Source organism: Ascochyta rabiei, chromosome 17, assembly GCF_004011695.2.
Source record: "Ascochyta rabiei chromosome 17, complete sequence".
Lineage (NCBI taxonomy): Eukaryota > Fungi > Ascomycota > Dothideomycetes > Pleosporales > Didymellaceae > Ascochyta > Ascochyta rabiei.
In genome coordinates, this window is record NC_082421.1 from 784345 (window position 1) to 807500 (window position 23156).

General features: G+C 52.4%; 11 protein-coding genes across 11 annotated transcripts in view, besides 1 other annotated feature; 5 read left to right on the forward strand and 6 right to left on the reverse strand.

Annotated features, from left to right (window-relative positions):
* Positions 1 to 121: 121 nt before the first annotated feature.
* Positions 122 to 2758, reverse strand: EKO05_0009654 (uncharacterized protein; the record flags this gene model as incomplete). The annotated part of the gene is made up of 1 exon (XM_038946904.1): positions 122 to 2758. The coding sequence occupies one exon, from the start codon at positions 2756 to 2758 to the stop codon at positions 122 to 124; it is 2637 nt and encodes an 878-aa protein (XP_038795035.1).
* Positions 2759 to 3334: 576 nt separating this feature from the next.
* Positions 3335 to 6375, forward strand: EKO05_0009655 (uncharacterized protein; the record flags this gene model as incomplete). The annotated part of the gene is made up of 2 exons (XM_059637592.1): positions 3335 to 3415; positions 3469 to 6375. The coding sequence occupies 2 exons, from the start codon at positions 3335 to 3337 to the stop codon at positions 6373 to 6375; spliced, it is 2988 nt and encodes a 995-aa protein (XP_059493575.1).
* A 506-nt stretch (positions 6376 to 6881) lies between these two features.
* EKO05_0009656 (uncharacterized protein) lies at positions 6882 to 7925 on the forward strand (the record flags this gene model as incomplete). The annotated part of the gene is made up of 1 exon (XM_038946906.1): positions 6882 to 7925. One exon carries the CDS (start codon positions 6882 to 6884, stop codon positions 7923 to 7925), a length of 1044 nt encoding a protein of 347 aa, XP_038795037.1.
* A 2560-nt stretch (positions 7926 to 10485) lies between these two features.
* EKO05_0009657 (uncharacterized protein) lies at positions 10486 to 11287 on the reverse strand (the record flags this gene model as incomplete). The annotated part of the gene is made up of 3 exons (XM_038942529.1): positions 10486 to 10839; positions 10904 to 11139; positions 11263 to 11287. 3 exons carry the CDS (start codon positions 11285 to 11287, stop codon positions 10486 to 10488), a joined length of 615 nt encoding a protein of 204 aa, XP_038795038.1.
* Positions 11288 to 12055: 768 nt separating this feature from the next.
* Positions 12056 to 12670, reverse strand: EKO05_0009658 (40S ribosomal protein S26; the record flags this gene model as incomplete). Its single annotated transcript, XM_038942537.1, has 4 exons — positions 12056 to 12176; positions 12223 to 12325; positions 12451 to 12578; positions 12648 to 12670. The coding sequence occupies 4 exons, from the start codon at positions 12668 to 12670 to the stop codon at positions 12056 to 12058; spliced, it is 375 nt and encodes a 124-aa protein (XP_038795039.1).
* A 660-nt stretch (positions 12671 to 13330) lies between these two features.
* EKO05_0009659 (uncharacterized protein) lies at positions 13331 to 14173 on the reverse strand (the record flags this gene model as incomplete). Its single annotated transcript, XM_038946907.1, has 1 exon — positions 13331 to 14173. The coding sequence occupies one exon, from the start codon at positions 14171 to 14173 to the stop codon at positions 13331 to 13333; it is 843 nt and encodes a 280-aa protein (XP_038795040.1).
* Positions 14174 to 15101: 928 nt separating this feature from the next.
* Positions 15102 to 16769, forward strand: EKO05_0009660 (RNA helicase; the record flags this gene model as incomplete). The annotated part of the gene is made up of 2 exons (XM_038942459.1): positions 15102 to 15218; positions 15342 to 16769. The coding sequence occupies 2 exons, from the start codon at positions 15102 to 15104 to the stop codon at positions 16767 to 16769; spliced, it is 1545 nt and encodes a 514-aa protein (XP_038795041.1).
* Positions 16770 to 18100: 1331 nt separating this feature from the next.
* Positions 18101 to 18604, reverse strand: EKO05_0009661 (uncharacterized protein; the record flags this gene model as incomplete). Its single annotated transcript, XM_038942738.1, has 3 exons — positions 18101 to 18149; positions 18203 to 18355; positions 18447 to 18604. The coding sequence occupies 3 exons, from the start codon at positions 18602 to 18604 to the stop codon at positions 18101 to 18103; spliced, it is 360 nt and encodes a 119-aa protein (XP_038795042.1).
* Positions 18605 to 18839: 235 nt separating this feature from the next.
* EKO05_0009662 (tRNA (guanine(9)-N(1))-methyltransferase) lies at positions 18840 to 20390 on the forward strand (the record flags this gene model as incomplete). The annotated part of the gene is made up of 1 exon (XM_038946908.1): positions 18840 to 20390. The coding sequence occupies one exon, from the start codon at positions 18840 to 18842 to the stop codon at positions 20388 to 20390; it is 1551 nt and encodes a 516-aa protein (XP_038795043.1).
* Positions 20315 to 20362: a tandem repeat.
* A 54-nt stretch (positions 20391 to 20444) lies between the features above and the next one.
* EKO05_0009663 (uncharacterized protein) lies at positions 20445 to 22148 on the reverse strand (the record flags this gene model as incomplete). Its single annotated transcript, XM_038946909.1, has 1 exon — positions 20445 to 22148. The coding sequence occupies one exon, from the start codon at positions 22146 to 22148 to the stop codon at positions 20445 to 20447; it is 1704 nt and encodes a 567-aa protein (XP_038795044.1).
* Positions 22149 to 22743: 595 nt separating this feature from the next.
* EKO05_0009664 (oxidation resistance protein 1) overlaps positions 22744 to 23156 on the forward strand; it is a gene marked incomplete at both ends in the record, with an annotated part of 1125 nt that continues 712 nt past the window's right edge. Inside the window, one exon of the mRNA XM_038942402.1 lies at positions 22744 to 23156. This exon is cut by the window's right edge and continues 513 nt beyond it. Within this exon, the coding sequence (XP_038795045.1) occupies positions 22744 to 23156 (413 nt within the window).

Sequence of the window (23156 nt, forward strand, 5' to 3'; positions counted from 1 at the left end):
CGAACACCGATGCTAAGAAAATGCAAATACACGGCGTATCCTTGCCGACTGCCCCCAACGCCATGGTGTGATCCATGAATCCAAACCAAGCCCACCCAAGCCCCTTTCAGCGGGAAACATTTCATGTTGACATTGACGCTCCATTTGGCGGACCGCTGTAGGAGCCATTTGGCGGCTGTGGCGTCCCAGAGCCCTGCCTACTGCTGAAGCTATTCTGTGCTGCAAGGCGTGCCTGTGATTGAGCCACTACCTGCGCCTGCTGCCTATCGATCATCATCTGTTGAGCATTGCTGGATGGTAGGCCAGTGTAGCCTGTGCGGGTGACAGGGGCTTGTGGAGTGCCGTACTGGGACGGACCATAATACGTGCTGGCCATTTGACCCCCCGATGCCACGTACCCAGGTCGCGTTCCGTATGCTGAAGGGGTTGTTGCGGCGCCTGTTTTCATAGGCGATCCCGTACGTGCTTGTGGCGTGCCATACATCGGTGCGACGTTAGCTGACCTTTGATAATAACCATTCTGGGTCTGCTGCGGTGCATAGCGATTTTGTCCCTGGGTTTGCGGTGTCCCTTGATAAAATTGTGAGCTCGCAGCACCACCATAGGCACCTGATTGCGAGGGGCGTTGCTGGTAGTACTGACCACCTGGTCGGGGTGTCTGTAAGTTGTGACTCGGAGTTGCAGCATAGCCTGGCCGCGAAGAAGGAGCGTATGATCCTGCTCCAGCTTGGTAGCTCTGAGAGGGCCCAGATGGTGAGCGCTGAAACTGTATAGAAGATGATCGGTGCGGTTGAGAGTGATATGCTGGCGCTGCCTGCACTGGACGAGCTGACGAAGATGGTCGCCCGTACTGCGTACCGCTGGCGGCGTAAAGAGATTGTGAGCTGGAGCCAGCGCGAGTGAGTGTTGGAGGAGGAACAGCAGCTACTACGGGTGCCTTTGCGAGCCTCGATAGCTGGTCTTCTTCCATGACTCCCTTGTATTCCTTGGTGTCGAAAAGTATGGTTCGACTGATGTTGAGCTCCTCCAGCTGATCTCCGTTCAACTTAGCAACAACATACGGTGGCAGTTGGGAGATCATCAGGGTCAACTGTGATTTGAGAATTTGGTAAACATCGATTTCGTCCGACGAAGGGGTGGAGGGGCTGCCAACCAGCTGGGCAAGTGACGAATTTTGTACTACCGGCGTGCGAGGATTTGTTGTCAATGATGAATTACGTATCCTTTGATGGGATGCGAGAGTCTCGATGAGCTCTGATACTTCCCTGAGTATCTCATCTGTATCCTTGTCATGCTCGTGATTTTCTTCGGCGTCAGGGAAAATGTTGTTTTCGATAGGCACGTAGTTCTCCACGGCGTCTTTGAAATCATCGTCCTCACGGACAGTGCCGTTGGCCTTGGCCTCAGCAAGCCCCTCGGCGTCCAGGAGCTGCGGGTCAATAGGGAATACTTCATGGAAGCGTTTTTCCCCGACCTTCTGCCACCATACTTTGTTCTTGGTCTCCTCTGGAATTATGGCAGTTGCATCATCGCGGGTGGGTGCGAAGCTAGAGTATGCGCTGCGAAACATAGCGTCCTCCTTGGCTTGCTGGACTGCTACCAGAATAGCTTCAGACGGTGGTTGCTGAGCTTCACCAGTGCTCAACGCACGTTGCCTGCTCTTTTGTCGTGCCGTCGGCGATATCTGGTCTCTGGGCACATCAACCCCTCCGTATCCGAGCCAAAACCCAGCAGACTGACTTTGATGAGCATACGACTGAGATCCCTTGCGCTTAGGTCTGGTCGGTTCCGCATGCGCAAATGTGATGGTGTTGCCCTTGCTTGTAGTCGGTCTCATAATCTTGGGGGGGCTGATCTGCGGTAGATGGGCCGGTGCACGGAAGACTTCACCAATGGTTGTGGGTTTCTTCTTCTTTTCGTCCATTGGATCAAGAAGCGGGAACACCTCGGTGGTCTGGATGTTCTGGGGCAGGGTAGCCTCTCGAAGGGGCAGGGTGACCTTGACCGAAGTGTCAAAGGCGGGTATAGCATCTGCAGGCGCAATCCTGTGTGGTTGCTGCAAGCTTGAGAAAAGTTGCTTCGGACCCTGTGCGCTTCCAAAAAGCGTCAAGACAGTTCGACTCGTCGGCTCTGTTTCGTCCTCGTCCGCCTCTTCTTCTTTGACTGGCCTCGTAGCATCTTCATCTGCTGGAATCTGAGTCGCAATAGTACTATCCGCCTTGTCCTGCTGGGACTGCACTCTTCGTGCCTCTTCACGGTCTACGAGGTTGCTGAGAATCTTCTGGAATGCGAGCACCTTGGCCTGAAGCTTCGTTTGCTCGAGGGTTGTTGGGGTGTCAGAGCCACCGGTCGAGGCCAGAATCTCTGCAGTTGCGCTCTGCACGTCTTCCTCCAGCGCTTGCAGAGAGTCATACGACCCGTCATGGACGCGATCGGTGATGGTCGTAGAGCTGGTCGACTGTGCCAGCCTGGCGCGTTTGGAGTCAGCTTCGCCAGAGGAGCTGCGGGCCGGCGAGGAGGTGATGGGGTGGGCTAGGATCGAAGGCTGCGTGTCGTAGCTCTTCAAGATGGACACTACGTCCTCGAGCACTGTCTGCAGGGAGTGCGCAGTTCCATTCGAGGCTTTCTTTTGCGCAGCTGTTGACACGCCATTGGAAAGTGCCCCGGCCGTGTCGGCGTGCTTCCGTTTCGCGACAGAGGGCGACGTAGGGGCAGTGGGCAGCGAAGGCGGGGTGAGGGCGTTGTTGGCGGCGGCCATGGTGATGGAGGGTGCTTTCGCGATGCGCGCGCGATGCTGCAACGCGCTCAGGACGGCCGGAGTCGTGTTGGCTCTAGCAACATGCCCCCAGCAAGAGAGGCGGGGTCGGCCGAGATATCGACTGCGCGTAGTCGTGCTCGGCTGTGTCCTACAGCGCGCAATCGTTTGGTAGCGAGCTTGCTTTGCGACAGCGATGGCTGTGGGAGCTGGCGTGTTCGCTGGACAAAGTTCCGCGATGAATGGAACGTGAGAACGGAAGGTGCCAAGGAACGCCTGCAGGTCGCACAGCGAAGGAGCGCAACACGCTTCACGCTTGTTAGCAGCGACGCTACACTGTAGAAGGCTCACGACGCGGCGATGGCAAGTGACAGCACCCTTTGACAGTGTTGTCGAAGCATACCCACATCACAGCGTCCACTGCATTTGCTGATCGCATCGTTCTGCGAGTTGAGTCGGTTCTCGGTCCTACCTCGGCCGGCATGGGCGGTTGGGAGCGTACATCAATTTTCCCAATCCACCTTCCTCTCATTGCAATCGACCTCTACGCGCGTTTGTCACGGTCACTTCTGTCGATGAATGCCCCTAATTCTCTCCCTGGCAGCTCCAGGTAGCCCATGTCGCCTCTTCTGGCCCTCGGCGCGCCTCGCAGGGCAATGGGTTGGTCTTCTCATCCCAGTCCAAGAGACCGTATAGCTAACTCGACACGCCAGCACGCTACGCACCTGCCGACCAATTTCCTCCGACTCCGTCATACATCATATGCAATTTCGCCAGCATGTGTCTCGGCAGTGCCTTATCGAGAATGCCGGCGAACTGCTCAGCGAACGCGCAGCGACATACCCTTTTCTCTCCATGACGGCACATCGAGCTTTTCGACGCAACACTCTACACCATCTCCTGAGGATGAGAACGTCGCAGATGAAGGAGGAGAAGAAGACGATATCCTTGGATATTCCTCTGAAGAGGAGAGGTCAAGAGTTGAAGTGGATGAGGATGCGCTAGAAGCAGAAAGTGCAATCAGTCAGAACACGTCTTGTGCAGCTACGTACTTCCCATTCAAGGCACAAACCAGTCGGAGCTTGAGCAAGGCACAGCGGCGCAGTCAGCCCACGACTGTGCTGGATTCGATACACTCCTCGGCTCGGCACCTGTACTCGGCTACACCACGTGGAAAAACAGATTTATCGCACACCAGTCCAAGACGCCACATGCCTGGTGGCCAGTGGCGGCGAACCCCAAGCTCCCTTCCTTCTCCAGTAACGTCACATCAACGCACAACATCGCCTTCCTTGTACTCAATCATCTCGAGATACCTTGGACATCTTACTACAGCAGCTTCTCAAGACACGCCATTCACATGTACCCAGCATGAACTTGAATCACTACAACGGGTAGGCTTGACTCCGAATACTGTGCAAACATGGGCACATTCGCTTCTGGAGACGAACTCCAACGTTGCTGCAAGAATCTTCCAGCACGGCGCTGAAGTACCGCCATTCTTCCTAGTGCTACTTTTCCTTCGCCGTGAGCACATCAGGGTCTATGCGCTGGGCGTGGTCCTGAACCATATTGGCCTCAGGCTCGAGAGGGACACAATAAGCTGGAAGACTCTAAAGATTGTAGTCGTACGAGTACTGCGGCATGCCCGTAAGGTATGGCCAGAATCGATCCCCTGGATCTCGAAAATCTTCACAAAAAAGGCAGCAAGCATTCACAAGGATGACAACGGCACCAAAACCTTCTCGTCTCGCACGCTTGGAGAGCTGACTCACTTTTGCAATAATCTGCTGTCGTTGCTGTCGCTACCTTCGTCCCTTCGACCAATGATAGCCTCTCGTCACCAGGAGAGCGCTCAGTTTCGCATTCTGCAGTTCATGGCTGGCTACGATCCCTCCATTGCAGTGACACGCACTGGCTTCCGGGCAGTCGCGCGAATTCAGCTGACACACGGAAAAACTGAACAAGAGAAAGATTGGGCGGAGCTGAAAGGCCCTTCGTGGCCCCCTTGGAAAGAGAGTCGAACGGCAATGGACGAGGGCAAGGGCTACGAGTATGGTGCCTCACGGGCCTCGAAGATCCTACACCGCATGTTTGAAGCCGGGTATGCTGCGCGCACCTGGGAAGAAGTGGCTGAGGTGTATGCTGGTTGGGACACCGACTTGAGTCCCACCATCCAGACACGTACCCTGCTACCGTTCGGGTTCCGAGGCAAGCACGCTCATCGACTTTGGGCAGCGCGCATTCGAACAACCAGAACCAAGAGAGAGGCATGGGCGTGTTTCCTGGCGCATGAAACGTCGGGCGCACCTGCGCATGAGGAGATATACCTTGCTATGTTCGAGAAGCTGTTCTATCTGGAGGCGCAAAGACGAGTTGAGGGCGAGTCTCAGTACGACGCGGGCTCCGAAAAATCGCTGGAACACACAGCCGCAGCTTTACTCCCTGGAGACATGAAGGAGGTGCTTCCAGACCCATCCTCGCCTCTACACAACGTCTATCTCAGTGAGCCGGTTCCTACATACGAACAATTCTACCGCCGCATGATGAGTAGAAACATGCGGCCTACGAAGAGACTCCTAGCCTTCTTACTCAAGACCTACCCTGATTTTGCCACACTTTACAAACTTCTAGAGAAGGCCAAAGACGACTTCAATGGTGGCATTGGGTGTCTCATCACTGGCGACCATGGCGATACTAGCACTGTCCACGAGATCCCCGGCTACTTTCTCGCTGCATTCATTCGATTCCTTTGCCGATTTGGCCATCCCACAAGAGGGCTTTCTGCCAAAACAACCTTGTTAGCACCGAATCAGCATGCTCGTCAGTTCCTGTTCAATGAGAACTACCTTCTCGAATACGCCTACGCACTTCTCCTGCACTACAAACCACGCTACCAACCTGCGTGGACTGCATTTGCGGAGAGAGTCGTGTTCAGCAGGTTCGGAAACCAGTCTATGTACCATGAGAAGGACAGTGCAATGGGCATAACGGACGTTCAGTATAAGATTATCACCAAGCTGCTGGATACGTTGGCTTCGATCGACGTCGATGTTGAAGGCGAATTGTTCAACCTCGCCTGCACGGCGACCAGATACGCTGCACAGGCTGTGCACCGAGGAAATTTCCCTGTGGAGCAAGGCCGCGATTTCTTGGCCACTAGATCCTATCGACTGCGTAAACTCTTCCATAGTTTCGTAGGCGTCCATGCAGATCCAGAGGTGCCCATCCGTGCGTCCAGCATACCATCGCGCATACCCGGGCCTGCAGAGCTACACGCCTACGTTCGTGCACTCGGTGTCCTCCGCGATTACGAGGGGCTATATTCCTTCTCCACATGGCTCACCAAGAATAACTCCGAGGTCACAGCACGTGCCCGCGCGCAACACGGCGGTAACGACATGTTGTTCCGGACGCTAGTAGCGTTGAGAGCTGCTACCAGCGGATGGTTAGAAGAAGGACGCGATACTCGACCGACAGCACCTGAAGAGATAAAGCAACTCATAAAGGCGCAGATTGCTAGTGTGGAAGAGTGGGGTGGTTGGCCGAGCAAAAAGTACGTTACGTTGTATATTGAAGGTCACGTGAGGAGTTCGACGCCCGAGGTTGGTGGACGGTAATATGCATGCGCGTTGCATACTTCAAAGCACACTTTCACGATCTGCCTTACCAAGGTCACCACAAGTTCAATGCCAGCTGTTTCTCTTTTCTTCTGCCAAACCGGACTCAGACGCGTCTAGAAAAGTTCAATGCATCAAGGAGCTGACGTGAAGTTGTTCCAGCGCCAACTTGAAACGACAAGTTATTGGCACGTGACGACTTTCTCCACTTGAATCCGAATCAGCCTCATGGAATGCGCCTCCCGCCCCTAGCTTCGAAACCCAGATGGCGCTTCACCCTGACTCGAACACGTTCCACATCATGATCGGGTGCAAACGAATGACCTCCTATTCCGCAAAACAGGCAGCTGATCCTAGCATTAACAACCTTGCTTTCCTTTGTCAGCCTTGCATCTTGCTCTTTCCTTGTACCTTCCTTTACACGTCAAGCATTAGTATACCTAATATCAACTTTGGAGCATCCGTACACGCTCAACGCCGAACGTCTCCCGTTCAAACTACCAGCGATGACATCGACTACCATTGTCAACAAGAAACTCTCCCTCCTCTCCATTGGATCTTCGGCCGATCTGTATGCAAACCGCCAATCACAACTCTTCCGTGAATTGGAACTCCTTCTCGACCTGACCCCGAGCACATTCAGCTCACCTCTCCTATCACTCCCTCAAGAACTCCGGGCACAAATCTTCAATTATGTCTTACCTCCTTGCAATGCGCGACCAGAACTGCACTCCTGCCTCTGGGGTGCGGACATGATCGCTGGCGAACCCTGGCGACACTTGATCTTCGGCTACAACAACAAAGTCCCCAAAGACCTTCGCTTGCGCCCAGAGCTTCTACGCATCAACAAGAAGCTACGCGACGAGATTCTAAGACTGTACTGGGGAAGGAGCAAACTCACGCTCCACGCCGAGCTCCGCAACACCAAATTCCAGAACGAGCTCTTCGACTACTCGCCGCACATTTTGAAACTCCCGCTTCTGTCTTCCGTAACACACGTAAGGTTCTACGTTGAGTGGAACTACACGCTCACAAAGGCTGCCTCCAAAGCGACGAGGCTAGAAGATTATATGCGCATGACCGACGACTTCTGCAAAGCCATGGACGAGATCCTGAGCAAGACGGAGAGAGTAGAGGGTATCGAACTCAGCGTCTTGTTTTTCTGGAAGTACAGGAGTGGGAAGGTGTACAGCCTCACCATGTCGGATCTTTTCGACGTCGAGGATGTGTTGAAAAAATACGCAGAGCCCAAGTGGCTGTCACTCTTGCAGAAATCGCAGTCGCGATCAAAGAGATCTAGTAGCATTGGCAGCGTATCAATCAACGACCCGGCGGTCACAAGCCCGGGGCTTGGTCAGAGCGCGGGCGTGGGGTACAAGCTGAGCAGCGAGAAGAAGGGGTTAGAGCAGAGTGGAGGGATGGAGATTTTCGTCAGCACGGATTTGGAGGAGTGTATGGGGAAGAAGAGGAAAGAGGTCGACTTCTATGGGAATTTTGCGGTCAACGATATATTGCCGCAGCCGGGATACGAAGCCGCTGTTATGATATGAAGGGTTGATAGGCGCAGTGGAGTAAGACCAAGCCACACATAACCAGAAGCGCAAGGCATCACCTGCAGCAATTGAGCTCGGCCAGTGGATGTTGAATAGACGGAACACGTCTTCGACATTATGTATGCGCACCAAATATCAGATGTTGTCTCTACGCCTTATTTGAACGTGTTGTTAACTCGTCTCGCCGCGCGAGCGCCCCAAATACCATTGTTGTTGATGTTCGAGATTGCCAGCAACGGCTGACTGTGTGTAACTACTATCGCGGTTGAGGCGCCTACGGCGCTGAGCAAAGTCAGGGAAAGTCATTAAGGCCTCCTGGCCGGCAATGGAATATCAGTGACCATCTTTTCCCAGCCTAGGTGGCGGCGGCATGCTATTCCCTTGGCCTTGGCGGAACACTATCTCGATAACATATGGTATGATCACGATGATAACCACCATAGTTGATAGAGGTCAAGTGTTTGAGCATCGATTGATGAATACACTACGAACGCTCTCTGTGTTTGCGTTCCTGCTTGTGCTTTGGAGCATATTTCCGACGACACATGATGGAAATCACACCTAGTGCATTTAAGCGTATCATTTCCGATTGTTATACCAACGAATTTCCATACGTACCTTCCTTGTGTGATGTTTGTATCCTTCTTTCGTAAGCACGCCAGGTGCTGGTGATGTCTGAGGAGGATGCGGTGCTTGAGCACCACTAGATACGTCAGCTTCACTCAGTGAACACGAGAACGTCTAACATACACTTGGAAAGTTGAGTGTGCCTTGGTCTCCTTGAAAGTATTTGCAGGTGCACATGCAGACTGAGATTGAAAGGCGGAAAGGTCTGTAGCAGACGCGCACAGGTTAGAGTGGTGAGCTAGTGTGTTGAGCAATGTCAATATCTGCTCGCGAAGGTAGTCGTCATCGGAATAGCTGGATGTTTGACATACCCCTGTGGCGATGGGTATATCATTCCCAGACCACAGTGGTGTCAGGGTTTCGCCAATGCAGATATCTCCTCTCGACGCTTCCAACATGTAGGCACCCAAAGTAGCTCAATTGAAGTATTGTAAGTTTACAAGTACTCAAATAAGTACAACTCTCTTGTTCTAATTCATATTCACGGTCAGATATCACGGAATATTTCCAGGCGGTAGTATTAAAATGAGAACGAGAGTCTTGTTGCAAGAAACAGAAATGCGATTGATTATGTTGCTTTCCATGTTCTTTTAACTGGGAGTGGTCCTACTATCGACAACAACCTCGACCGAAGCCAATCACTGTGGGACCAACCACTGACCGCCGGCACATATATTAATCAAAAAATTATGGCAAGTGACTTGGCCAAATAGGCTACGAGGAGTGCAGTGCTTAATTGGTCCCCTATTCTGTTATCCTATACCGTCAGAACTTTGCCTGGCCTATTCTTATTAATCCTCACACGCAGTCTCTCGGGCATCCCAACGGCTCTATCAACTCAGCTTGAATTAGGAAGATGATTCAAATTCCTCTATGCATTCGAGAGCAAAGTTAATCATCTTGCCAATCCACTCGTTTCTTCGCTCCCTCCACTTCAACCTCTCCATTCGCCGCTTAATCCTATACTCAAACCTGAATTAGACTATTGTCTGGTCACCCACTTTCACACGCTACACACATCGTCCACTTTCGATCCAATCGACCGTCCACAGCCACCATAGCCATTGCCGGTGCCATTACTCTCCTATTGGGTATTAAAACCGCTAGTCGGCGAGCTCCAGATACGACACGAGCTTTCTCTGGCCTATGTAGCGGACTGCCGAACCACAATGAGTACCAGGTCGCTTGACGTGTTTTCTTGACTGGTAGTGATGCGGCAGAGCTTTCTCTGGTACTCGAAGCAGACCGCCAAAACACACCCAGGTGACTGGGAGTGATGCGGCAGAAGCATCTACTAAACCACGGCCAGGTCGCTTGCCGTACTTCCTTGACTGAGAGTGATAGAGCGATTGGTGGCCACTTCTTGCAAAGCCCTCTCAACTGCACGGAGGAGCTCGAATCATCTCTCAACCCCACCTGGATTGGCAAGATGATTCACGCTGCTCTCAACTGCATGGTTGCGCACGTGACATTGGGGGCTCTGCTTAGGTGGTGCCTGTATATAACAAGTAACTATATAACGTATGAAAGTAGATGACTAGAAAAAAAGTCTGATTGAGGTGAGTATAGAGTGGAGCGGCGCATCGAGAGGTTGAAGTAGAGAAGTCGGGAGTGACCAAACGCAAGCGAAGATAAGATGATAGAGAGCGAGCGAATTAAACAAGAGAGTCAGGCTGACTCCAGAGCGAAGAAAAGGCGAAGGAGTTACCAGGAATCTTAACTGAGAGTACCGCATGATAGACACTGGCATAGCCCTGTAGCTGGGAAAGTTGTCGGATCATTCCAAGCTCGTGCTTCGCACGAACTGCTGCTGGCCGCTTACTGTGCAATTCCAAGATCTCTCCAGACTAACAACTTGACTTCAAATTGCTGCAACATGCCGGACGTGTCATCAGTCGTATAGTCATTGATATAGTACACGTGGAGCCTCTCAATCACTGCGCTTCTTCCCGTCTTCCACATCGTCTGCAACCGCCACAACTGTTGCCGCGTTCACCCCGTTTCCAATGACAGGATCCGGATCCGTAGTTTCCCAATCCTCTTCGTTTTCGTCCCAATGGTCCAACTCATCATCCACTGTCGGCCTGACCACACCCGTCTCCTGTCCGCCCACGCCCTCGCCCAGCTCAATATCTAGATCATCGTCTCCCGCAACAGCGTTATAGCCGCGCGCAGCCCGTTTGCGCTCAATCATGCGCTTGTGGTACCAGTTGCATATGGCGATGGCGATGAGGGAGCCACTGACATTGGCGGCGATGTCATAGGGATCGAATTCGCGTTGGATCTGTTTTATGTTAGCCACTGCTTGGCCTTATGTGTTTCCTCTCCAGCCACGTCGTGAGACTTACAGGTAACAGTCCTTGAACAACCTCGCTCGCAACGCCCAGTCCAATTGTGCATACAACGAATGTGAATTGCAGTACTTTGCGCCGCGAAGTTTCGAGGATCCAATAGAATGCGACGCTGAGCAGGAAGAAAGCGACGAAGTGCAGCACTTTGTCGGATTGCTTGTAGGAGGGGATTGAGTAGTCGGATGGGGAGAAGCCGGCAGCAGCGGAAATAAGGATTAGGGCTACGAAAACGCCTGCAATGCTTCTGTCAGCTTTTTGTGTAACTGCGGTGTATGTCTATATGGTGTCGGGTGCGATTTGACAAGCTGCAACAGCTCGCCGGCCTTTCATGTGTTTATAACGTGGGTGCAGCTCACCAGCGAATGGCTTCCTTATGCGCATATCGGCGAATAATAGAATGCTATGTTTGCTTGAGAAGCATAGCAAAGGACCGTCTGTGCCTTGGACAGATTGAGGTGGTTGGGGATCTGCAACGTCCTCGTATGGTGTTGCTGATGGCACTAGGCGCCTAGCCGGCTCTCAGGTTGCAGAAGCTCGGACGTAGCAGCTCTCAACTGATTCCATTAGCAATAGCGGTCTTTGTCGATTTTTCAGGTTACAGACAGTCAAAACATAGTACCTATCTATCCTAAGCTTGCTTAATAGAGCCAGGACTAAGGCGGTTGTATATTTATGCAAAGGCGATATTGCCATTTTCCCCTATGGATTAGATCTCAGCTGACAATCCAATTTAACTGGCTCCCATACGTTGCAGAGTTGATATACCTGTAGTCCGCTTGTCCTGCAACATGAGAGCCAGGCTTGGGGGCCTTCACTTCCCTTTAGGCGAATCTGCAACCGTTAGTAGTCACTGATGCCTAGCGTTTTGCTGTGGTTGAATGCAATATTAATATGGTAACGATCATGATGAACATGCACGGTTCAAGGTAGATTTGATGCAATCGACTTGGATATTCGTTTACAAGCTCATAGCCAGCCCTGATGCTATTCGCATTCGTTTTGAGCTAATCCGCAACCATAAATCGTCACTTGTGGCTTGCCTCATCTTCTATGATTTCATTCATGTTCCGAAGTATGAGGGTCCTGAAGAACCGTAGACCCAAGCGCCATGATCAATCACTCCCAGACCCATCGTCACACGTGCGACATTTATGCGACAGCGCCTGCGACCTTGGGACCAGCCTGGTTAGGGGAGATCTTCTTGCCGTCCTTGTTGAACCTGACGCGAGGGGGAGGGGCACGGTTGCGGCGGCCTGCGACCGAGCGGACACTGCACATGTCAGGGTTGAAGTCGGTGAAGAGGAGTGGCAACATACCGGACGATCTTGCCGTGAATAGCGCAAGAGACGCAGTACTGGAGCTTCAGGTACATCTTGGGGACAGTGTACTCGGGGAAGACGGAGGCATCAGAGATGTCACCTGCCCGTTGTCAGTCCAAGGTTCTTCTGATACTCGATTCGCAAAGCGAATTCAACAGCGATGTATGTGCTATCCTTGCGGATGCGCGCATTGTATTGTTTATAGGATATCGTGGTGGGACGTACGGATGGCGGCGGACTCGACCATGTTGCGGATGGTGAATCTCTTGATTGCCTTGTCCTTAGGGGTGCATCGCGAGCAGTTGGAGCAGCGGATGGGCTTGACGTGGCCGCGACCCTTCTTGTTACGGCCGCTGTGAGGGTGTTAGCTTGGCCATTCGTGCGTGCTGCGAGAGCTTCGAAGTTTCGTTGTGGGTGCGTACTTGGATGCTCGCTTCTTGACCATGATGGGCTGATTCTGGGAGGGCTGTAAGTAGATGTACTGTGTTTACTGTCCGGACGCTTCGGGGTACGCACTGAAGATGTGAAAACCTAAAAGTCAGTGGGTTGTCGTGGGCGTGACAATGGCGGAGGTTGAGAGTATGAAATTGGTGTGGGCGCTAGACGAGGTCGCTCAAACCTCGGCGATTTAACGTCTTGGCGCTAGTGCTGCTAGAGCACACCACGTCGCCACAGGTCGCACGTCTCTCGGACAATGGCTGGGTATGATTTTCCTCGTTGTAGTTAGGAGGTAATTAAGCAGTCTCAATTGACTCGCGTGTCGATTATCAAGCAATCAGGTTGGGCAATGGCAGAGATCATGACGGCAACCAGTTTGTCTGGATGCTTCGAACGCCTCGACTTTCAACAAGCATGGAAATAATGCAGCAGCTCATCTCAGGTACTGATTGCAGCATAATCACCTTTGGTATAAGTGGTTCTGTAAGTTGACTGAGTAGCCGGGTACTTGGGCATCAATATTTGTTATAGAGACATCTTTGGCGACAGACCTCACGAACACAGCAAAATCAATGGTTCGTTCTCCCACCCTTTGAAAGACCTCCCCAATCTCATTACTATTTTACATCTGGTAGTACAGTACACAACGATGCTGTCTGCAAGTCGTTCAGAGGCTACCCGGGAACCGTAATCTTCGTAACTTCAAGAAGTAGTATGCCAGGCCGAACGCTAGTCCGCCGAGATGCCCAGCGTGTGCGACCCGAGAATTCTCGCTGTGCAAGTAGTAGCCGTCGTAGAAAGCATAGCCAAGGACTACGAGACCGAGAGGCACAGGCACTATACCATATATATGCACCGTGTTGCGTGGCTGGAAGCAGGCAAGTACAGTAGTGGCACCAAGCAACGCACCAGAGAAGCCCAGTCCTCGTTGACGAATGTTGTGATCACCTGCCTGCAGCTTCTGTTCCTGCTGCGCCAGCCAAAGAAGTGAGCCTGACAGCCCAGAGCCAAGTACGATAAACATGAACTGACCGGGGGTGACTGGCATCGCGGCAAGCCCTCGACCTAGGTACCAGAACGTGAAGAGGTTGGCTCCGATGTGGAAGAAGTCTTGGTGCGTAAACATGGATGTGACAGCTTGCCAGTAGTACCCGCGCTTGAACTCTGTCAAGTTCATAGTCATGTTCTGCATGAATTTGAAGTAGTTCCCTGGATGGCCTTCCTTGGCCTGTGCCCGGGCGTACATGCCGTACCCCCAAACAGCGACGTTGACGCCCATGAGACCCTTCAGAAGAACCATGTTCGCTGCGTATTGTCGCTCGGGACCAAACCCACCGGAATAAGAACGAGACTTTCCTAATTTGGAAACCAAGGATGAGGATGGCTGCTTGAAGAAGTTTGAAGGTAGTGGTCGTTTTGAGATCGTTGTACTGAAGAAGCTGGTAGAGAGCGGCTTTCTTAGAGCTGCATGCGGTCTAACCAACCCAGCAAGCCGAGAGAAGGATGACATAATGTAGCTGGAATTAATACGCAAGCTCTGTGTGGTGTTGTGAAACTTGCGTACGTGCTTCAAGCGGCTACAGGTTTTCGGAGGCCTTCTCAGATATCACCCAGTAAATCTCCAAGGCCGCTTCGGAGTAGCAGCTGAAGCGTGAATGCTGAATTTCTGGGGTTGTCCGAGATGGAGAGGTGCAGACAGAATTCAAATTGACGTGTCTGTAACAGCGAAAAGGTAGCTGTCCAATTTGTACTTCGATATGTTCTGGTTTCCGAACGTATGATGAGGATGGCAGATATGTGAAATTGTATCAAAGCAACCGGAGACTTGATGGAGCCCTGGAAGACCTGGTGACAGGCGTGATCCTGCAGCTATTGCAGCCACGATGAAGGCAAGAGCCAATGTCACGGACAAGCGTGCACGGCCCTGGTGGAGCTCGCTCCCACTTTCCCACTGCCTCAGTTCCAGTCTGCATAAAGGACGACTCTACCTCACCGGTCTCACTGCACACCACAACCCGCGCACGAATCTTGCACTATTGAACATACCCCAAGCGTCTGTGCAGTCCAATCAAACACGTCCGCGGAATCCTCATCTTGCGCGACAGACACACACTTGGCCATCACGCCCAAAGACCGCTCCCCAATACAAACAACGACCTTATCTCGCCGACGCTGTTCTTTCATAGAGACAGTAACCACCAAACGATTACACTCCCGCTGTAGCTGCCGCAAGTGACGAGGCATTCTTACCTACTACCTGTCGAGCCCCACCTGCCTCGACCACTCGACCACCTACCCCACAAGCCTTCGAAGACGACTCCCCCATCACTGTAGTGTCCAACACTGTCGCCATTGTTGCCCGCCGCCGATCGCGCGTATTACCAGTCGCCTCACCTTACCGTTGATCGACAACACCACCTTAGGTGGAACATCACACAATGACCTCACAAATCACCGACCAGCTAGCAGCAACCAAGCTGAACGATGCCCCATCGGAAGCCAACTGGAAGGAGGGACTGACAGCCCCTGCGAAAGACGCACGGCCACAGACTGAAGTAAGCATTGGCAATGACACTTCGTCCGGCGCTGTCCCATGCGCGTTGAGGGATGGCGGCGGAATAACAACTAGAGCCTTTTCGCTTTTTCGTGAGCACTTGAAGACTAACGCGTCCGATTAGGATGTAACCGCAACCAAGGGCCTTGAGTTTGAAGACTTTTTTATCAAGCGCGAGCTTATGATGGGCATCTTCGAGGCAGGCTTCGAGAAGCCATCGCCTATCCAGGAAGAGACAATTCCTGTTGCCCTGACCGGACGAGATATCCTCGCGCGAGCGAAGAACGGTACCGGAAAAACTGCAGCCTTCGTTATCCCCACTCTCGAGCGCGTAAACCCAAAGAACCCAAAGACACAGGCGCTCATTCTTGTGCCTACTCGAGAACTGGCTCTTCAGACTTCTCAAGTCTGCAAGACTCTAGGAAAGCACTTGGGTATCAACGTCATGGTTTCCACGGGAGGAACAGGACTCAAGGACGATATCATCCGACTGAGCGAACCAGTCCACATCATTGTTGGAACGCCCGGAAGAATCCTGGATCTTGCGGGCAAGGGCGTTGCCGACCTTACGGCTTGCCAGATATTCGTCATGGATGAAGCTGATAAGCTGTTGTCTCCTGAATTCACGCCCGTCATCGAACAGCTTCTTGGCTTTCATCCCAAGGATAGACAGGTGATGCTGTTCAGTGCTACCTTCCCTATTGTCGTCAAAGACTTCAAGGACAAGCACATGAACTCGCCATACGAGATCAACCTGATGGATGAACTGACACTGCGCGGTATCACGCAATATTACGCGTTTGTTGAAGAGAAGCAGAAGGTGCACTGCTTGAACACTCTTTTCAACAAGCTGCAAATCAACCAATCGATCATCTTCTGCAACTCTACCAACCGTGTCGAGCTACTCGCCAAGAAGATTACCGAGCTTGGTTATTCCTGCTTCTACTCGCACGCCCGGATGCTTCAGCATAACCGCAACCGCGTGTTCCACGATTTCCGTAACGGCGTATGCCGAAACCTTGTCTGCTCAGACTTGTTGACTCGTGGTATCGATATTCAAGCCGTGAATGTTGTCATTAACTTCGATTTCCCGAAGAATGCTGAAACATACCTGCATCGCATTGGTCGATCTGGTCGATTTGGACATTTGGGTTTGGCCATCAACCTGATCAACTGGGAGGACAGATTCAATCTGTACAGGATAGAGCAAGAGCTCGGTACTGAGATTCAGCCCATTCCCCAGGTAATCGAGAAGAACCTCTACGTGTACGAGTCGCCCGACACAATCCCCCGCCCTATATCCAATTCGCAGCCGCGTCCTCAGGATCAAGTTCAGCGCCAACCCCAGGAAGGAGATGGCAGCATGGCGCGAGCCCAAGGCCGACAAGGCTACCGCGGCGGCCGTGGCGGTGGTGGACAGTATCAAGGACAGCGCCGTGGCCCTTCGCAGGGACAGAACATGCCGCCTCAACAGACTCAGCAGAACCAGCAGCGTCAAAATGGTCACAACCCGCAACGCAACCCTAGGCAACCGCCTGCTGGGCCAGCTTAGAAAGCTGGTGAGCACGTGCGGTAGGTTGATTGCGCAGTCATCGTTGGCTTCGATATTTGATTTCTCAATACTGTCACGATCTTCCTTTGCACAGGGTCAGGAGGTTGTATTTGATTTTTCATGCACATACCTCGGAGTTGTTTCTTTTTGTTATAGCCATGCGATCACTCTCCGACGACTCGATGCGGGATACCTGATTTTCCTTTCTCGGGCATGACGGATCGATTACTCGGCGCTTTGGAGTTCACGATTTGACCGTCTGTATAACATACTATGGTCTGTCCGGATCTTGCACTTTCCCGTCAATCGGCTGGTGTTGCGGGCTTGCGCCTTTGGCGATTTACCTATCACATCTTCTACTCTTTCGGCCTTCTTTTATTCTGCAGCACCGGCGGCTTGTGGAGCCCTTTACAAAAGTTCGAACGTGTTCGATAGAGGCGGACCTACATTTTTGCGCCGCCGTCCTTTGTTCGACCATCCCCCAACATCCACTGGATAATTGTAGTTCACCTGGATCATGATCAGTCAGTTGACTGCGATCTGGACCTGGCCCTTGCGAACCGATATACCGCTATTTGGTTGAAGGCTAGTACCCCGGCCACGCGTACCTACTCACTCTGTACATCCGTCAAACTGGCATCACGCTAGTTAGCATTGCAATTTCTGTGGTTCCACTCCCTCATCATGGATACCACATCTGCCATCGCGGCTCACCTTTAACGTTGATCACCACCTCTGTCATTGCACCCTGACATTGATGGCCGGATCAGTCTGTGCTCTACGTTCTTGCGTCTCTCTTTATTCGACAAGTGCACGCCGCCACATCGAATACGAAGATTGCTGCTCGTAGACGGCTCAGTAGAATGAAAACAATTCCGACATACCAGGCTATGCAGGAATGCGAAAAATGTAAGGAACCTGTTACGAGCAGTGGACAGTTAGCGCGCAGCATGCTCCGTACAATGCAAATATTTATTCCTTGCTACAACATGATGAACCGTCTGTGATGACAATTGCCTTTCTATCATCAAAGGTCTTGAGGCTCACGCTATCGCTGAACGGTGTTGATCAAACGAAGCTGCATTGAAGATACGTTCCGCAGATCGAGGAATATGTCTGTCTTGCAACGCTCGCGTATCAGTCCTCGTAGGTCGAGGATCGTCACATAACGGAGCAGGGAAGCACAGATATTGGATGAAACCAAGGAAAACAAAGATTCGATTGTTGTGCATTTTCCATGCGGTACAGCCCTGACGGCACACTTCCTCCTTCTGTCGTTCTTCTGCTCTCGTATGTACACTTGTACCCCACCATCTCCAACCCGAATTTCTCTATTTTGTCTCGTTCTCGGGTGTAATGGCAAAGGTAGGTCGCACGAACCTGCAATCGGGTCAGCTGGGCCTTGTTGGTCGTGCAATGGTGTGAGTATGAACCTGTCGCTGTTGTAGACCCTCGTCTCGGTACCGAGCAGCTCTTTCTCCCTAGCCTTGTCGGCGAGGTACCTTCGCACCTGATCGCGGTCTTCCTCGGCTTGCAGCGCAGGAGTCAGATGTATCCGCGCCCACATCTTCTCTCGTGCGAGTTCGCTGTCGACTTGTCAGCTTTGCTCTTGGCCGTCGCGCTCTAGCCAGCCTGTTTCTGCGCCCTCGCCGCCGCAGCAACTACAAGTCCACATACTTGTGCTCTCTGATTCCCTGTCCAACCCTCCAGAATCCGTATGTCATAAGTACGCCGGTTCCAATGAGGTACACGGCCGGTCGGAAGCCACGAACGGGCAAGTTGCGCTTGTACTGGACGGGGTTGTACCCGCCCACGGGGGGCATATCCTGCGGCATTGTGGGCGAGGCGGTGCGGGGGCTCAATGGGTAGGTGAAGGGTGCCGTTGGCGGTGCGGAGACGTGAGGGTCGGCTCGCGAGCTTGTGCAGCTGCGATGACAAGGGTGCGGGAATGCCAAGAGGGCGGACGCGCGCTAGTGATGTGAGCATAATTTTGACGATGGTGAGTGGATGATGGTGCTTGAACGTCACCAGAACGTCGATTGGAAAAGTTGAAGGACTACCGAATGCAACATGGATAGCGAGGAGAGACCAAACAAGATGCGCAAGTTGGGTCATCTGATGGAAGAGGAAGACCCAGCAGCCAGCGTTGGTGCCACTCCAGCGTATACGACTCCCGTCGATTCTCCAGCTCCAACCACTACGGAAGATGTCGATGCTATGGAACCAGAAGCCGGACCTTCCAAGTTGAGGAACCGACACTTAGATCTAGAGGATGCGGCAGCAAGCGTAGGTGCAACGCCCTCATACACATCTCCCGTGGACTCTCCAGCTCCAACAGAAGCTAGCGAAGCTGTGGAGTCCGAAACAAGACCGGCAAAGATACGCAAGCTTGGCCACCTCCAAGAAGAGGCAGCGGCAAGTGTTGGTGTCACTCCCTCCTACACAACACCCGTGGGCTCTCCCGGTCCCGTGACTACATCCAACAGTGAATCAGCGATCGTCGCTGATGAAGCAAGTGGCGGCACCATCGAAGAACCCAAGATCTCCAAGAACCAACTCAAGAAGCAACGCCGTCACGAGCGATGGGAGTCCGGACGCGAGGACCGCAAACTGAAGCGTAAGGAGAAGGTCAAGGAGAAGAAGGAGCGTCGCCGCGAAGCCTGGGCCGCTGAACATCAACCTGACGAGAATGGCGATATCCCCAAACTGCCATCAAATCGCCCACCGCGTCACACTGCGGGCAACGGCACACAAGTCCCCATCACAGTAATCTTTGATTGCGATTGGGAAGACCTAATGTTCGATGCGGAACTCAAGAGTCTCGGCCTACAAATCACGCGTTGCTATTCCGACAACAGGAAGGCGCAATTCAGGACGCATCTGGCGCTAAGTTCGTTTGGTGGAAAGATGAAAGAGCGCTTTGAAGGGATTTTGGGTAATCAGCACAAAAGCTGGAAAGGCTTCCGGTTCTTTGAAGAAGACTTTGTCGAAGTCAGTAACAAGAGTCGCGAGTGGATGACTGGTCCTAGAGGTGGCGTTGTTGCTGGAGCTATGAAGTCGACCGGCAGCGTCGCCGAGCAAGAGCAGGCTGAAGATGCAGAGACGACAGAGGAGAATAAGCCGAGCGACGAGGAAGGCGAGATTGTCTATTTGTCATCGGAATCCGACAACGTTCTCACAACATTGAAGCCGAACAGCACATACATCATCGGCGGCCTTGTAGATAAAAACAGGCACAAGGGTGTATGCCACAAGCGTGCGGTAGCTCGTGGGATCAAGACGGCAAAACTGCCTATCGGAGAGTTCCTAGAGATGAAGAGCAGGCAGGTGCTTGTCACCAACCATGTTTTGGATATCATGCTCAAATGGCTGGAGTTCGGTGACTGGGGCAAGGCGTTCATGGCCGTGCTTCCAGAGAGGAAGGGGGCCAAGTTGAAAGGAGAAGAAGGGACGACTACCGAGAGCAACGATACTGAAGAGCAGGTTGATGAGGAGATGGCAGAGGCTGCGCAGGAGGTGGAATCAGCTACAGTGCCCGAGTCTGAGGAGACGGCGGCAGAGACGGCACAAGCTGCGGTGGCGACGGCGACGGCAGCGGTAGTTGAAGAAGCAGCCCAATAAGTGCAGGCAAAACGGACCTTGTTTCGATGTGATCGTAATGACAATAAAAGTCTGCTATTCGCCTTTCATCAAGAATCGCCTTCCCACGTCCATCCAAAGCACATCGCATCCGGCGTCGCCCTTCACTTGGTTCGCAAGCTCAAACAATCTCCTACGCCGCCCCTCGTCGTTCTCAAGCCATCGCTCCTCCCCAACATCCTCAACACCATTTTCATTGACCATCAAACCTCTTCTCTCCTTCCTCCCCTCCTCAATATACTCCGCACACGGCGGCTTCCCACTAACAACGAAATCCAAGATCCTGTCTCTCCAAGCACTTACAACAGGCTTGTAGCTCTCCGGCAAGCGATCCTCGTGCACGCCACCCAACAGCGTCACAATATCGAACGTATGGGTCGCGAACTTGCCTTGCTTTCTGATCGGCCCGTCGAATGGGTTCGGCAGATCGAAGATGTGGAAGTACGTGTTCGGAATCAGATTCGCCTCGACGGTCGCAACTGCAGCAGCGAAGAAACCAATATCGCTTTCGAACAAACACACGGCTTGTAAAGCATCAGGATCCGGCATACCAGGCCTAAGACCGTACATTTTGCACAGCGCTGCGCCGTTGTCGTTGCCCAGCACATCCTTTGCGATGTGCTCGAATGCCATGGCGTGGTCTTTGCGGCTGCCGTCTTTGCTCATCATGTTGTATGAGATCCCGCCGTCGTAGGTTGTGGAGCCGACGATCTGCGCTTCCACGGGCGTAAATCTGTTTCGCCAATTTTCTGGAGCCATCTTTCCAGATTTAGTCAGTTCCATGGATGGTTTCTCAACGGGGAAGTGTTCAGTGTTGGCGCAAGGAAGCCCGACCCATGCTAGATCGCGGATTTTAGAGACATCCATAGCGATCATGTCGTTGGCGATGTCTTTTGCGTTTCGTTCCTTGCCGGATTCATCTTTGGTGGGGATTTTGAGGGAGACAGCTTGACTGAGGAAGTTCTTGTGATGCTTTTGCGGTGTCATACTGGGCATTGTAACCGGAGTGCCGCTAAACGTTATTGCGCGCTTAAAAATCGGGTCACGGATTGTCTTGACGGAGACACTTTCGCCTCCTGCGCTTTGGCCAATAACGCTGATGTTGTTGACATCTCCGCCGAAGTCCTCGATGTTGTTCTTCACCCAGTCGAGAGCGAGGTCTTGGTCATGGAGACCATTGTTCTCAGGGATTAGGTAATCGGTTTCAGGGCTGTGCATGAAGCCAAGTATACCGAGGCGGTAGTTGATGCTAATCATAATGAAAGGAGTACCACGCTGAATACTCTGGAGGACGAGGTTCGTTGGATCATAATATGGTCTGTTCGCGGAACCGAGGAAAAAGGCACCACCATGGATGAAGACAAGGACTGGCAGTTTGGCGTCAGAGCAAAAGCCACCATTGCTATTGATACATGTTGGAGGGAGCCGAATAGATAAGTTCAGACAGTCTTCTGATTGTTCTTCGTCGTCTGGGAGATTTTCTGTTGGCAAGGGGATGTTCGAAGCATCCATGGTCACACTGCCCCATGGCTGGACACTCGAGGGTCCTGGCTTCGTGGCATCAAATATGTCGTTACGATATCGTAGGCTATTCGAGAGACTTTGCAGCGGTTCTGCTCGCCCAAAGCGCTGTGGAATGATACCATAGGGCAGACCGAGGATCTTGATCAAAGAGGTATGTGCATCACGTAGGCCTTTGATGGCGCCGAGTTTTGCATGGTTGAGAGTGATGTGAGCCATGATATTGTTGTTGTTGTAGTAGTAGGGGCAATTTAAGGCGAGCCGTTCTCACTACTCGACTATGTCAACGACATGTGTTGACGTCAGGAGTTCATTATAAGTCATCGACTGGATCGACAGGTTTCTTTTACCCCCGGAAAGACTTGTTTTGTACCAAAGATGTAGCTTTGTTACCTTACAATAAATGCACTCATGTTGCCGCCTTCGTTGCTTCTCCCCACCGTTGCAGATTATCAGCCTTATCAGCCTTACCGTGCCCTTCATGACTAGTGGCGGCTAAGCCCTACTAGCGCGAGATGGTTCGAGCCTCTGGATACTCGAAAAACAAGCACTGCATTAATTTCAACCGCAGAAGCGACACAGGATTGATACTATCACTGGGACAGTGGCGACTGTTGTTGTGCTCCAAGCAGTTCGAACATTGGAATGTGTTGAGGAGTAATTTCCTTGCGTGAGCTCTCAACCCACTAGTTGTTTACGCAACGTCACAGCTCTTCGGCGCGTCAACCCACAAGAGCTCAACCACGCCCTCACGAGACCCGCTTTTCGCTTACATGAACATTTACACTGCAATCACGATCTTTCTACCCATGCAATGTCTTCACCTGCAGACGGATCGCGATCCCCACCTCCTCTTAGAACATCACAGCGCGCCTCGTCTTTTTTCACATACCCCGTTTCGTACGCCGTTGGTGGCATTCTTCGACGACTGAACTCTGACGCAAGTCCGCCTGCGACTACAGATACCTCCGCAAACAACACTCCGAATAGACGGCAATCACAACTGGCATCAACAGCAAACTCCCTGTCCCATTCGCTTGCCAGTCTTGTGTCGAATACGGCGACATCGCTCTCTTCATACACCGCAGACCCCAACGCAGACATGCACGGCGCACTCCACAACCCACATCGAACAGCGAGCCCTTTTCAGCCGCCGCCGCTCACACCACTAAGCCTGACAGGATGGAGGGAGGGAATGCGGGAGAGTGGAAAGCTGTTGAACACGGC